The sequence below is a fragment of the Centropristis striata genome, chromosome 19 (assembly GCF_030273125.1).
Source record: "Centropristis striata isolate RG_2023a ecotype Rhode Island chromosome 19, C.striata_1.0, whole genome shotgun sequence".
Classification (NCBI taxonomy): domain Eukaryota; kingdom Metazoa; phylum Chordata; class Actinopteri; order Perciformes; family Serranidae; genus Centropristis; species Centropristis striata.
The window spans coordinates 16491910-16507554 of NC_081535.1; the positions used below are offsets into that span (position 1 = coordinate 16491910).

At 37.7% G+C, this 15645-nt stretch overlaps 1 protein-coding gene and 1 long non-coding RNA gene across 2 annotated transcripts in view; one reads left to right on the forward strand and one right to left on the reverse strand.

The window, feature by feature from the left end:
* Positions 1–4982: 4982 nt before the first annotated feature.
* LOC131992254 (uncharacterized) lies at positions 4983–8357 on the forward strand. The gene is made up of 3 exons (XR_009396206.1): positions 4983–5729; positions 7047–7219; positions 7903–8357. It is a non-coding gene; the product is annotated as an uncharacterized LOC131992254 (long non-coding RNA).
* Positions 8358–9012: 655 nt separating this feature from the next.
* The window catches only part of brinp1 (bone morphogenetic protein/retinoic acid inducible neural-specific 1), a 136404-nt gene continuing 129771 nt past the window's right edge, over positions 9013–15645 (reverse strand). The window contains exon 8 of the mRNA XM_059357758.1: positions 9013–14233. Within this exon, the coding sequence (XP_059213741.1) occupies positions 13093–14233 (1141 nt within the window). The 3' untranslated portion in view covers positions 9013–13092. The remainder of the gene's footprint in view (positions 14234–15645) is intronic.

Genomic DNA, 15645 nt, shown 5'->3' on the forward strand with positions numbered 1-15645 from the left:
TTACCCCTCTTATTCATTGTATGAGGGAACATGGTTTCATTGTCCCTCATTTTATCATTCCAGTCTGCTTCCCTTATGTCTGGAGGCTCTTGGGTTTTGTGAACTTTTCAGAAATATGTGTCTTTTATCTTTTTTTGTCCTTCAAAATATTATCAGTTCCTGCGAGCCAGAAGCCAGAGGCCAGCGGGAGTATGCGAAATGAAGTGTGTAAAAAATATTAACCAAAATCTGATTTTGTACCCCCATGTAAATTTAATTGTATCATATTTCTGATCTTTTTCGAAACCCTGTGACATACGTTGTTGCCACCTTGTTCATTGATTCTCTGCCAGACTCTCATTGAAGGCAATGTGTCTGATAGAAGGCATCTGTCTCCTTTAGTCTCCCTATTCCCGTGATGTACTCTACCAGGTGTTGGCTATGAAACTACAGATCACAAAAATATGTATTCAAGACACTAATTTAGGCCATGTAATGTGCAGTGAATAATATCAAAAAGGCCACTTTTGCTTGTATAATAAAGACAAATACCTCTGTGTGCCAAAGGAGGAGTACATTTCTTGCACAATAATGCAGCATTTTTGTCTTTCTAAAGGTGAGTGGTGTTTGTTATATATTACAATACTTCCAGTTAAATTAAATTTTAAATAGATCTACTTTATTTACACTTAAAACTTGATTCTGAGTTGCACAATGGCTGTATAGGCACTTTACAGCAATAAATCCAGAAATTACATCCACAGCAAGGGACGGCACTGTCAATTTAGCATATAAAGCAAATAAACCTATCAACTAATGTAAGAAATACACTTATAAGTACAATATTACAGCACTTACAATTGTAGGCGTAATGGCTTAATATTAGCTGTGGGTGGATACTTTATGTAAGTGCACAATCTGGCACCCAAAATTCTATTTATTTATTCATTTTATTTTATGCATTATTATAGATTAGGAGAAAGAAAGAAATTCGGTGAGCAGAAAAGAACCTATGAACCCTTCTTAAACATCTATTTTTATAGTTTATTTATTTAAGTATGACCAGTGCGGGAACTATAGCTTACTACAGCTTACAGGGGAACTCTCTCTGAACTGGAGGACTGACTGTGACTCCCGTTGCAAAAGAAAAACTTCCATAGCTGTAAGCATGCAGGCCTACTTACTTTATATCAGCAAATCTGGCATATAATATTCAGTTAATGGCCATCATTAAACATTTATCCTCCACAAGGGTATCAAAAGAAACATCACAGTATGATACAATTCATCTAACTAAAGCAGGGCACAGTATGCTCTGCAAAGTGATGTACTACACATGGATAGGTCAAATAGCAAAACAGCCATTATAAACACAAATATATGAGCGTTAAAACGGAGCACAGCAGCCGAAAAATAAGTTACCATCACATACAGATGAGCACAATCATTTCAAGAATAGCATGCTATCGTTATTATAGTGAGTCAGTGATGAATCAGCCTCATGCATGAATCATACAAAAATAATAGCCTAGCTTTATGTGTGATCCCTGATGATAAAGATACAGAAAAAAGATAAAGGCATGGCTAAAATAGCATGTTGTGAATATTTTAAATAGCCCCCCAAAATTTGCAAATCATGTTTTCAGGGAGTTCATGTCTTATTAAGAGGAGACAGGCTCCCCTTGGCTCCCCTATAGTTTGCACCCTGAGTATGATAAATAATAAACCACAATGGAGTACACAGGAAACCATGTGACTGTCACTGTTAATGCAATTGTATGCAATGGGCATACAGTATATGTCATACACTTTCATTATGAATAACTTTATTGTTTTTACTTTAATATTCAGGCAGAATTCTTAACAAAATTTTACAGTCATAAATTGAAGAAAAATGATAAAAGATTTATATTAATTGTTATGTTTTGACAAAATTACACTAGTCAACCAATGCCAATTAAATTCACCCTACATTATTTATATTCCCCTGTTTGCTTATCTTGATGCTTGATTATCTTCATTAGATTTGTTGCTACTTTGTTATTGTTTTCTGGTAGTTTTTTTTAAATTTATAAATTCTTTAATGTTCATGTATTCTACAGGGCTGCAGAAAAACTTCAAGACAAAATCTTACATTTGTCAACTTGATTAGAAATAAAAATGGATTCTAGTTTTATTAGTAACTTTGACACACTGATAGTTTACTGCCTGCATCCTTAAGTCAAGGCCTGTACTGAAAGATCGCTGTTTCATTAGTTTCCCAAACACATAACGCTGCACTGATGCAGCAGGAATGTCAATGTTTAGGGTGAGTAGTGTTATGGCTAAATCTCTTATAATGCTGTCCAGTTCAATGGACAAATCCCCCTCAGGTTTACATGAATCCCATTATCAGTGTCAGAGATTTGAAATGTCCTTGTAATGTATGTATTTCATAATGTAATATGTATTAGTTGATGCTGTGGTTCAGTGACTACTTCTTAAGAAGATCCTAACATATAAAGAAGCTCTGAATTGACTTTGGTGGGGAAGGGGATAAACAGGTAAGTTGTTGGTTTAGCAGCATGTACTAATAGCAGCTGTGTCTACTGAGAGGATACGCTGGCGGGCACTAAAGCAGTAGGTGTGCATTCTTAGTAAGACCAGTAAGTCCTCATTAGGGCAAATTGATAATTTCATGTCTGATTAGGTCAATTATTTGCGATTGAAGAAGATTAGGAAATTAAACGTGTCATTAAAGAATGTTAAGGAATCATTTGCGGTAAACACGGGTACGAGGATATAGGCCGGGGTCATTGAGAAGGTTTTTTTTTAAAAAAGCGATCATGTCAGAAAGAAGGTAATGATTATCTTTATTAGCATTGATGAGTTCTGAGGTTTGGCGGGCGGGAGCTTAAATTTGTATCTTTCACTCGATAGTGAAGAAATTATCATGAGTTAATTTATTGAGATGGCAGTATTGCTAAGGAAATTAGCTTTAGGAAGCTTTAGGGAGATGTAAAAAAAATTCCACTACCTGAAAAAGTGCCCCCTAACAGTGCAAAAAAATTTACCAAAGTGCTGTAAATGGTGCCCTTCCAGTGGAGAAAACATGCAGTCTACTACTGGATGCCATTAAATTGGATAAAACCCAATGTAGTCCACGCTAGGGTGCCCTTCCAGAAGGGAAAATGTGATAAAGCGCCCTCTCTCTGTTGCCCTTCCAGTGGGGAAAACACACAGTCCACTACTGGATGCCCTTAAATTGGATAAAACCCAATGTAGTCCACGTTAGGGTGCTTTTCCAAAGGGGAAAAGGGTTCCCATAAAATGGTTAAAACCCAGTGCTGTGCCCTCAAGGGTGTCCTTCCAGTAGAGAAAATGTGATAAAGCGCCTTCTCGAGTGCCCTTCCAGTGGAGAAAACATGCAGTCCACTACTGGATGCCCTTAAACTGGATAAACCCAACGTAGTCCACCCTTGGATGCCCTTAAAATGGATAAAACTCAATGCAGTGCCCTCAAAGGTATCCCTCCAGTAGATAAAAAATGATGAGTACCCTCTACGATGCCCTTTAAATGGTTAAAACTCAATGCTGTGATCTCCAAGGGGCCATTCTAGTGGAGAAAATTGGATGCCCTTAAAATGGCATACATTTTTGTCATTTCATATTGGATAAAATGGATTTATATTGGATTTTTTTTTTGTCCCTGCCCCCTCAGAGAGCCTCAGTCCGCCACTGGAATTAGTATTGGTTCTGTAGGAATCAATCTGCTCAGTGTGTTGGTAGAATAGTTCAAATTAGAATCCACAGGATCAGATACAATGGCTTTTGAGGCAAAAGTGTTTCATCAAAAGTGAGGACCTGATCCAGGGTAATACCATTACAATGGGCCTTTTCATGTATAAAGCAAATGTGTCTATTAGGTGACAAGAAAGCTCACCCACAGGGTCAGAGCCAATATTATATGAGAACTGTCACAGATAATAAAATGTAATGGTTACCAGGTCAGAGATGAAACTGGAGGTCTTCTAATAAAAGCTGCTTAAATCTTTTATCCGTATCTTCATCGCTATCAGTGATTTTTTTTTGTGTGTTTTTAATTATGCTGATGCTTTGGTTTGGCCCTGTGCCACCTATGCAACACATTTCTAATGATGTGATATTATATATTAGTAAGGTTCCTGGGTAATATTAAGGTTTATAGTTCCCTAACACCCAAAGATATGAAGCAATATCTTTTAATAGGGATACAATCTTGTGTTTGGGTCCTCTTGTATTATGGAGGAGGTATCTCAGTTGTTGTCCACCAATCTGTCTGTCTGTCCATGAATTTCATTTTAGACTGGACACAGATATTGTGCCTCTGGTTGTAAAGATATATTCAGTTGTTCCTTTCTTTTTGTGTTAAGTTGCGCTTAGCTTAGAACTGCCTTAGTGCATCTCTGAGCTCATACATATCAGAAAGGTGTTTCCTCTTGAAGGCACCTCTGTATGCTGCAACATGCATCACACAGTAGGGTAAGGTAAGCAATAGGGACTACAGCGGATGTGACTTAACTGACAACTTGGATAAGTCATTCCATCATTGCAGTCAGACTTGGATGCATTTTGTCTGTTAATTAAATTGTTGGAACTCTGGAATCACAAACCATCCAATAAAGACTGGAACCTAAAATTATTATCATTCCAATATATGATAAAGAGCTACAGTGTCAAAAGCAAAAAATTATGATTTGGATCCAAAATAACAGACTCAGTATGTAATGTGATTTTTTTGTGTTTCTCATTCTGTTCATTTGAGTTGTAGTTTTTGGGAGGCATTCTTTGCATTTCTGAGCTTCTATTCTAACTATTGAATGGGCGTTTATTAGCACTGATCACCCCATAAGTAGGGGCCAACTCTACCTTCTAGTAAGTCCAGTAGGTTGTTATCGCCCAGGAAGATGTGCTGCTATATTAACATGTATTGTTTGGCGGTTTGGCGGTGTTTTATATCTATGGTTACAAAGTGCATTACTCGTCTCACACAGCCAAAACGTCAAGCCAAACTTACCATTTACTGCCGTTACTCAATTTTTATGTTACAGTGAGACCAGCATGCATGCTAACCCCTAGCTCATAAAACAATTTAGCAGGTGTTCGGGTGGTAAGTAACAGCGTGACGAGTAAAGATACCATGGCTCACCACTGCAAAATGACCGGGTGCCCGAAGAGTAATATTAATATTAAAATACAACATTATCAGATACTTCATGTACTTACTGAACAGTGTAACCGTTAAAAGTTGAGATGTAGCTCTATCTTCAGCAGACCGATTGACACGCAGCAGTGCGGTGCTGTACGGTGTAGGGGGGCGACGTTAACACTTGAGGTGTGAAATACAGGATCAGAGTTTAGAGTAAGAATTTCGGAGTTAATATTTAAATATTTACACTTACAGGTTTGATTGAGTGACACTTCCTTTTTACACTCGGTAACTCAACTATTTATCGACTGAGAGTTAATTATAATGGATTAACTCTATCCAGAGTACAATTAACTCTACTAGTGTATGTCTAGTTTAACACCATGAATTCAACTCTTCTCAATTTGCTGTGTACCTATCCGAGGCAGGTACTTTCTGAGCTGCTACCTGAGCCGCTAACTGGTGAAGTCGTGTGGATCTTGGGTGGATCCTCTCTCACAAGCCACACCCATAGCGGCTCACTAGAGGGAAAGGACCTAATGGAAACGTGTCTTATGTCACATCTGGTCATAACGTCGTCCTCGTAAGTACTTCAGTACTTGAAAAAAATTGCATAAATAATATTTTTTTTATTATCATTTATAACGCCGAACCACAAGCTTAATAGCCCGAAACTTGACGAAGTAGTTTTGTAACCTAAAATAAAAAAATCACACCCCTTTTCAGTGCCCCAACCTAGCACTATGAAAAAACAAGCAACTATTAAATGTGCTGTTAGCAACCTAGTAGAGGGTGGAGCAGACCATTGAATAGGCTGATAAGCACCTAACTACCTTCTAGAGGGTAGAGTAGGCCTCGACTTGCTGATACTTATGGGATGATAATCGCTGATAAACATCCATTCAACATCCTGATCGGATGGATCATCCGTCATATATTACAGGAACTCTGTAAAGTGACCGCAGAGCTCCGATGGTACTAGCACTGGAGCAGTAGCACTCCCTAAAGTTTAAATTAAAATCATCTCCATTGTTGGTTTTCATCACTTATTGATGGAACCTTACTGATAAAGACAGACTGGCCCAGTTGTCCAATTTGTGTGAAGACCGAGCTCAAAACCTCTCATCATCAGTTAGAGTGCCACTGTGCTCTAAAATGAGAGAGTTCTAAATTTACTAAGCCTTTTGTCTCTCACTTGAGATGCTGGGATTACAATAGCTTACAATAGCAATTCAGGTATTTAATTAGCTTAGTTGGAGATGAAGAAAAAATTAGGTGAATGTTATATGCATTGTTTGATTTCTGTTGATTCATGGAGGACAATAGGAAAATAGAGAACCACTGTCATTAGTCATAAAATTGACTTCAACAATGTTCCTGGATATTGACTTTTATTTGTTTTCTTCGTGTGTGTGTGTGTGTGTGTGTGTGTGTGTGTGTGTGTAAGTAGCTAGCTATTTGAAGAGCTGCTTCTAATCTAATTATTTTAAAAGCTTTCCCGCCTTCTCTTTTTGTAAAAGCTATCCCTTTTTAGCCTGAGATGACAGAATAATTTTCTTTGAATAGAAAGGAGCTTCGGTGAAACTCATTTCTGCCCATCAAATACAATGTTTTGCCCTTTAAGAATATGATGTTCAGTTCTCCTTTGCTCTAAAATGTTAAGTGTCTTTAGGTTCTTACTCTTCTATACCATGCTGCAGTGCAGATTTACAAAAAAACAAAAATTATTGTGTGCAATAATGCAATACAAAATGTCATGTATATTTATATTATAATATGACTTTATCTTGGTGGCAGTATTTATGTAAAGTGTAATAACATGATGTTTATTGTAACAAGTGATAACTGTATATCCATAAGTTCAGCTTGTGCTAAAACAAGGACATCCCCACACAAACAGAGGCAGAGGAGTGTCCAGGTGGCACACCACGGCAGACACCTGCAGGTTCCTTTCCTGGCAGAGGCTCCTTTGGCTTGACCTGGCATTTCAACCAACACACCTGGCAGAGTTAACTAGTGGGAAGCCAGTGAAGGGATCATGTCCAAGGTCCTACATTGGGAGCTCTGGATGAGGTTTGAGAACAAATTTTATCATATAAAATGCAGGAATGTAGAGAAAATGATGCTGCAGTGTAGCTGATGTCATTACATCATAGTTCATATTATTGTGGGCATGTGGCATAACTGTGTATTACATAGACGATAATTCTAGAGCTAACAATGATATCAATCTATTCATGCTAGGTAGTTGTTTTGTTTGTTTCTGTCAACACAAAAATGACAAACTGAAAATATTAAAAGCCATAGCATTATGTAAACCCAGTGTGAACCCTAGTTAAGATCTTAAAAGGCACAGTGTAGTGGTTGATGTTACAGAGAATGCATGTCATAGCACTGATGAAAGTTGATATGGTATCATGTGATCTCTGTATTAACATATATTTATGTATTAAATTATTTAATAATCTATTTGTTAAAAGCTGGCTTTTGCGGGAGGGGAGCTTAAAGAGACAGGCACTAAAACTGAGAATTTCAGAGGGTGAATTCAGAGAGAAAGTATGCGAAATATATTGTTTTAAGTGATGTCCAAATGAAGCTTCATGAACCATTACTGGCATTTGTAACACCACCAGATGGCGCTCTTGGTTTATTGAAAACAGGCTTGAGGAACGTCAATTCAGAGTGCTATCTTGTAAATAATAAGAAATGTTTATATTATTTGTATTATTAATATATATTCATTTGATATGTTTTAGGATTTATCTGAATTCCCCTGGAAACTTCTGTGATCCCTTCATGTTGCTGCTGCAGCTGTCAGGGAGCAGCTTACATATCACTCACATGTCATCATGGGGGCATGTTTTATTCTATACATGTCAAGGACTGAGAATAGTTCTGCTCTGATGCTTGTACCAGCAGCACCATTTTAAGCCACTAAAGTGTTTCAAAGTCAAAAGCAGGGCATGTTGAGTACACATGCACAACTTTTGTGTGTATGAGGGAGAAATAAATACCAAATCTGGTTGTGATTAATGCCACCGCCTTACTGGATATGAATCCTTGAGCACAAATATTATTTCCTTCACTGTGTTCAGTAAACAATAAAATGTGAAGCCACAAAAAGCAATGGTGCGCCAAGGAAAGAAATCTTTGTTATCAGCAAACTTCAGAGACAGGATAATGATCATGGTGAGAATCTTCTATGGAATAAAAAAAAAAAAAGTATTTAAAAGAAAGTATTGTGGCCATACTTTGACAATGCCAGTAGACTAAAATTAGCTGGCTCATAGGATTTGGTTAATACTCTGTGCAAAAATATTGATAATAGTTTCTGGAATGGGAAATGGTACAAACAAGCCTTGCTCTTCTTATTAAATATAGCCTTTTAATGAGAAATAGATTATTATATGAAACATTCATTTGAAATAAGCTGATATAATGATCTCAACAGAACAGCAAAAAAGTACATAGGCAAGGTATTAGGTGTAAAAATCTTCAGACATATCCATGGATACATGTAAGCAACACTGTGGTAGCATAATGCCATACGAGTAAATGTGCTTGTTTTATGGACCTTGCAGTGGCTCAAAACTAAATTGTAATGTACAGTATGTTTTGACAATATAAAAACAGTCATACATTGTCATGAATCTAATTAGATACATAAGACATGGATGCCCTGTTTACTTTGTGCTGATGTACTCAAATGGAGGGCTTTTTTTAAACAAGTCTTTGTGTTCCCTTTCAATACTGTTATATTTTATAATATTGTTACTGTAGCAGAACATTGTTACTGTAACCGAGTTAATATTTACAGGTATATTGTACAACAGGGGACAAAAAATATCAACCATTACTTCAAGTCATCCTTTGACCCCACCCCTGTATGGTGGTTGATTTCCCCACATGCACAAACCTCCTCGAAGGCGTAGTTCTCAGTAGGAGATGAAAAGTGTATATTAATTAACATCTATGGTCATAAATTCTGAAGCTAATTCAGTGTCACCTGTCTGTGTAACATCTAAAAGTTTTCTCCAGCTCTAAATGTGTTAAAGGGATAGATAACAGGCACTTAATAATAATAATAATAATAATAATAATAATAATAATAATTATAGAAATAATCATAATTATAATAATAATAATAACCATAATAATAATAATAATAATAAGGTAACAACTCATTTGGATAGTCCAATGTTAATGCTGAACAATCAATTCCTATTTACTGCATCTCAATTGATTACAGGCTTGTGGACATATCAGGCTTGTTATGCTTCGCTTCAGTATGTCAAAGTCAGCTCTACATCAGCTTCAACAAATTCTATTAGGAGGTACTGTTAGAATGCAAATGATACAATTGCAATACTATGGATGCATGAGTACAGTCTACTATACGGAAGCCCTTAGAGGCAAGTGGATTTGAAAAAAATGTTTAATCCATTTTCTAAGTCTGATCTAAATTGTTATCTCCCCTGTGTTTATGACTTAAGAAATTGTGAGAAAAAAAGAATCTTTGTAAGTTTATTCTTGTTGTTTAGTCTTTTTTTTTTTTTTTTTAAATCAGTAAAACAGGAAGAAAAAGGATTTGCCAGGTGGAAAACTGAAAATGTTTTTGCCAGGACCATTTCCTTGGTAACTTTTTTTCTGAAAACAGGTGGGCAAACAAGTTCTAGCAGGTCATATTGTAATTTTTTTGTCATCCGTTAAAACTGTTGGGGGGAAAAAAAAGTGGATTTTTTCCCCCAGTATCATATTTCCTTGTTTGTTGTTGTAATATCATGTTGGCCACAAGACCTTGTGCTTAGACTACATGGTGAAAACTCGCCTGGAAAAAAACAAAAACATGAAAGCTTTTCATCCTATTTAGAACATATGGTATTGATGCACTTCAGCCTCTTGTGGCCAAAATAAGTATTACAACAACAATGACTTCACTTTGAAAAATTAACAAACTGCCAAACCGTTTTCCCCACCTGTTCCATGAATATAGATTATCCTGGTAAAACTTTTTTCCCTGTTGTGAAGTCATAAACACAAGAGACACAACAGTTTAGATCCGACTAAGAGAATGGATCACCACATTTGTTTTTTTTTTCTAATTTGCCTCTCAGGGCTTCTGTATAACTATGTTAACATTAGCATGCTAATAAGCTCAAAATTCATAATGTGGGCCAAAAAACCTCAATGCTGAGGAGCTTTGAGGCAGCTTGCAGTTCCCATCTACACCCAAGCAGATGCACTGGTCTCGATACAGTACATTTAACTGGCATCCACCGGTCCAGATGCCTTCTCTCCCCTTTCTGCTGCTTAGCTCGAGGCAGTGCTGCCATCCTATGCAAATTGGAAACAATAGCACTGCAGAGGTAACTGCTCACAAGTGCATTTTTACAGATGTTGAGCTGTTAGCCTGACATAAGATATAGACTGATGAAAGTATCGTAGTGTGAGATTAATTTGACAGGCAGAGCTGAAGCTGACAACCTGAGCTTTAGTCATCCTGAACCAGCCAACACATATGTGCAAACCCTTGCACTGAAAATCGGTCATTTATTTTGCAGACTACTGAATCACCAGAAAAAGATTTGATTTGCAGTGATATAGTTACATAAGTAAGTGACTAAGTTGTTATTTATAGAGCACCTATGCTTCACAAAAAGACAGTAAAAGAAATTATAAGAATAATCATCGCCACACAAAGACAGACATGATTCTGTTAGTTACATCATGTATACAACAATGCACATCTAGACACAACTATTAAAGTTATGGATGTGGTCAAATCTGCAGCTGACAAAGCGATATCCATAACAATCATACAACAGGTTTTGTTCCAGGGCCGCTGCAATTTCTTGCTGATATGATGGCCCCGACTTTAACTGCTCTGTTTAAGAGGTGTGAATTGGCTGTGTAATTCCAAACCTGGTTTCTCAGTGTATGATTAAACCCACCACGGTTGATCGCAGAAATATCACATGCCTCTGCTTACAGCTGACCCCAAAGACCAGTCTCATCACAATGTAAAAGAACAATAAATAGAATAAAATAAAATACAAGAACAGAAAATTCAACCAAAAAATACAAAGGAAACTAAACAATAATACATTAAGAGACTAACAGACAAAAGAAAAAAACTATTTGAAAACCAAAAAAAAGTATGAGTTTTTAAATGTTTGTCTAAAAGCTTGCAACTGGGCTGGCAGCTTTTACACTGGGAGGAAAGTTTTTTCCAGAGTCTGGGTGCCATGGCAGCAAATATGAAGGTTCCTGTTTTTTTAAGTTCGTACCCATCTATGGCTAGAACAGCTATGACATGAGTGACCTTGCCTTTGTTGTTAACACACATGCAGGTAATGGACCGGACCTACAAAAACTCATCAGCAATGCTTAAGCATCAGACTACCCAAATAAAATGTGACCAACAATACATATAGGTAGTGTTCATATTTGATGACTGAGTGTTAAACACAGTTGCAGCTCTGTTGATGTTTCCAGCAACATGCAAAACAAGGTTAAATTTCAAATCTGGAAAGAAAAAAATCTACATGTGGTCATTAAAAAGCTTACAGATTAAAGACTGCCAAAAAGGTATTTTAAGCTTTAATATAACCATTTCTTTTTTTCTTTTTTTTTTCTTTTTTTTTCTGTGGCACAACAGAGAAATTCAATGGCTTTACAACACGAATCTTATCCAACATAATATGCCTTTTCTTCTTGTCATCTCCCTTTTTGCTGTGCTCTTATCTAAAAACCGAGAGAATAAAATAAAAACATACAAATGGAACATTTTTTTTTTTTTTTTATGTACGTACTTTCGTGAAACGGGGATGGGCTTTATGTCATACTGTATGTCTACCTCAGGGAAGTGTATGGCTTTAAGTTGTCTTGCAAATGTGCCTGAATGATGAATGTTTACATTTTGCTCTTGGTGCTGAAAAGCTCCACAAATCAGCAGTCACAACATGTACATTTTGCAAAGCTGTACAAAATAGCATTGATTGTTAAATCTTCAGACCACAATATTGCACTCACGCACCAGGAGGTACTGCCTTGTGAAAAACACAGCTTGAATTTCAAACACGGGAAGAAGCGCTCCAAATGCTAGATTTTGCTTAGACTGGAGTCAATCTCAAATGACACATTCAATTAACAAACAGCAATAAGCATCAAGCCAAAAAAATGTATACGCACATTTGCACACGCGCACGCACACATACATTCACCCACATATATATGTATATATAAACAGCTGGCTTTTGTTATTTGACATGACTATCCATTACTGCCCTGCTGTGTGCCTTATGTGTCAGAACAATGACAGAGTGCCTCATAACTCACAAAGAGCAATGCAGATTCGCTGTGGGTTTGAGATGTAATAAAGAGTCTATAAGTAATGTGTCGACTACTTACTCACTAGGGCTATTTAATCCTTACAATGTATAAACATTTTTTTTAAATATTAAACTGTCCATTATGTCTGAAATATTTTGCACATTAGCTGAAATAAAAGGATATCTGGTCTGCCCTTGTGTCATTATTCCTTTAAAAATGTTTTTCTCAGTAAAGAATGGCAGTTTCAGATACAACCTTTGATCCCTCGGAGTAAAATCAAGGCCTCTTTTTCACCAGTACATAGATTTAATATTTCTTTTTTTTTCTCTCTCACTTTTAAGTTCTTTTGGGGAATGACAGACATGCTGGGACAAATATGATACAGTCTTTATAGTGGTTCCATTAATCTTCTTTATCTTAATCTGAAATGCTTTTCATCATTGCCTTTTTCCTTTATCTCTTTAAGAATTATGCTTACAAAGTTAATATTACATCAAAAGGCAGAAAAGGTCCAAAAAATGAAAAAGAGACAACAAAAATTAAGATTAATATCCCCTCGTAGTTCATTTGTTGGGTGTTTCTGTTTGCTGTCCTTTGTGTTAATGTGACTTTGTTCAACAGAGTTTAGCAGTCAGGTGATCTGATTGTTTTAGTATCTCTGTGCTGTACATGTCCAAGGCATGATTTACTCGAATCATCTCGCTGTTGTTGAGCTTGAGCCTATGCTTCAGCATACAGGAGAAGAGGTCCAGCTGGGGTTTGCCAGGTGCAGATGGAGGAGCAAGGCGGTTAATTCGATCCCTAATATCCAATAACAGGAGCATAACAGATGAAGATGAATAGAACTGAGTTCCTTGTGTGTACGACTGGTTAACCTGCTGGACGGCACTACGGAGCAGGTCGGCATTAAACCGCAGGCTGTAGCCGAACACTTGGATGTCAGATATTTTTATGTAGATCTGCCGCTTGTTAGGGTCTCCAAGATCCACTGGACCCTGTCCAGTGTCATTGCGTAGGCCAGTTGGGATCTTAGCGCGGCTGCGCAGGTAGATGTGCACCGTCTCAAAGAAGGTCTTCCACCGGTTGCCCAGCAACAGAGTCCAGTTGAAGCACTGGGAGTTCTGCAGCCGTACTTTTTCCCAGCGGGGGTAGCCATGTTCCCCAAAGGGCATGCTCCAGCCTTCTGAGTGGCTGCCACTGAATGGGTTGACATAAACAAAGAACATGGGATCAATGCTGCTATTTCGCATCTGGCAGATCTTCATCGACAGACCGATAATCATGTGGAGGTAGTCCATCCGGTTTTTGTTACTCTTGAGAGTCAGGGACATGCGCTTACGCCATCGAGGGTCAAAGAAGGTCTCTAGTCGGATCTCATTACTGATGAAAGTGGTGTGAATGTACAGTCGCGAATCCATTTTCTGTAACAGGTACTTGAGCTCCAGGTCCTGAAAGTCCAGATCAGTTTCAAAGCTGATGAACTGCTCGCTACGTTCTGAGTCCACATTCTGGGGCTCACAGCGACCACGGTACAACTTGTAGCCCTTGTTGCAGGAGCCACATTGTGAGATGTTGGCCAAGCTGCACATGGCACAGCTGTTGTTGCCACCTATGACACATGGGATGGGTCGCTGGCATAGGGTGACACCTGTGTGGCACACGCATGTCCTTTGGCTCTCCAGGAAGGTCCCCCAGAAGCCGTTCTCATTGCAGTAGAGGAAGGACTGGACCCTGTTGAGCCACTGCATCACAGATCTAGAGAGAAAGAAGAGGAAAAATCAGGAAAGAAGAATTAACAGTGGTCAGATGGAGAGTTCAGAGGTTTTATCACATCAGCACGCTTTTAGCACATTTGCAACTAATTGTGTAAGCAATACATTAATGCTGACACATTTTTGGCTGAGTAAAATAAAGGGAAACTAATGACTACAAGGTATAAAAACACAGGATTAAAAAATCAATAAAATGCTTTGTTAAATGGTTTGGAGTAGTGTATACTTGAAAACCATCTAGTCAGGATAGTCAGGGAATAGGATAATTCCTTCTCTTCAAGGGGGAGGAGCTGCGTTATTTCCCTCAGGTGGAAGGCATTACTTGCTATTCTTATCTTGTCTCTTCTTTCCCCCTCAGGCATCTTTCCCTGTCATCTTGACAGTAGTGGAACTTCTTTTCTGACTGGAGGAGGTGAATTCTGAATCCTGATTTTTCAGAGTGGAGGGCTGGTCAAGGTTAGCTTGACATGTTAATGAAGCTAAGGCTTAACTATGATGGATGACATTGCATTCTCAGCAGGCCGGAAAGCCCCCAAGCTACACCCAAAATGAGCCCGGAACAAATCACCTATAGAGGACAATGGAAGCACATTGTTTGATTCAACTAACTTTGGTTCCAAATTGAAGATGGGATAAAGTGAAGGTGTGCTGTTATTTCCATGATCCCATAGTCCCACAGGTGCATTTTAGGAAACGTAAACATCAACTTGAAGCGTACATAATGGCAATAAAGTGTCCCTTATTTTCCCACACAAAACACCTTTCTAGAACATAATGTCAAGACATTCATTGGTCCTTGAATGGCTGGAATTCAATTCGCCAATGCTCAGTTCAGCCCCTTTTTGCTTGGTGCTCCAACAACAATTGAGCAAGCTTGGTACCAGCAGAATCACAGTCAACTTTCCTTTTTCCTGTTACTTAGCCAGCATATCGGATTACATGCTAGGCTTGTCTGTATGGAAAGTAAAACCAAATTTTAAAGACTGACAAAGTGGCAATCGATGCCCTGACCATGTCAGAATCTTCACATCATAATAAGTTAGCTAATATTAGCAAAATGCAAGCTAATGAATAGCTACATCAAGAGGCCTTGTCAATAGAATGAAAAGCTTTTTAAGAGTTTGAAATGTTGAAATGAAATGAAACTGTCAACACACACACACACACACACACACACACACACACACACACACACACACACTTCATTAGACCAACGGTTTATGCCACATCGGTCCTAAATTAACAGCATTAGTAATTACAAAAATATTTTTTTTCTGTAATGGTTAATACACCAGTATGTAGAAGCTCTTTCACCAAAATCATATTTTAAATGCTAAAATATAATAATTATTGTTATTCATGAATTTTCAAATGTACTGTTAAAAAAACAGTTTT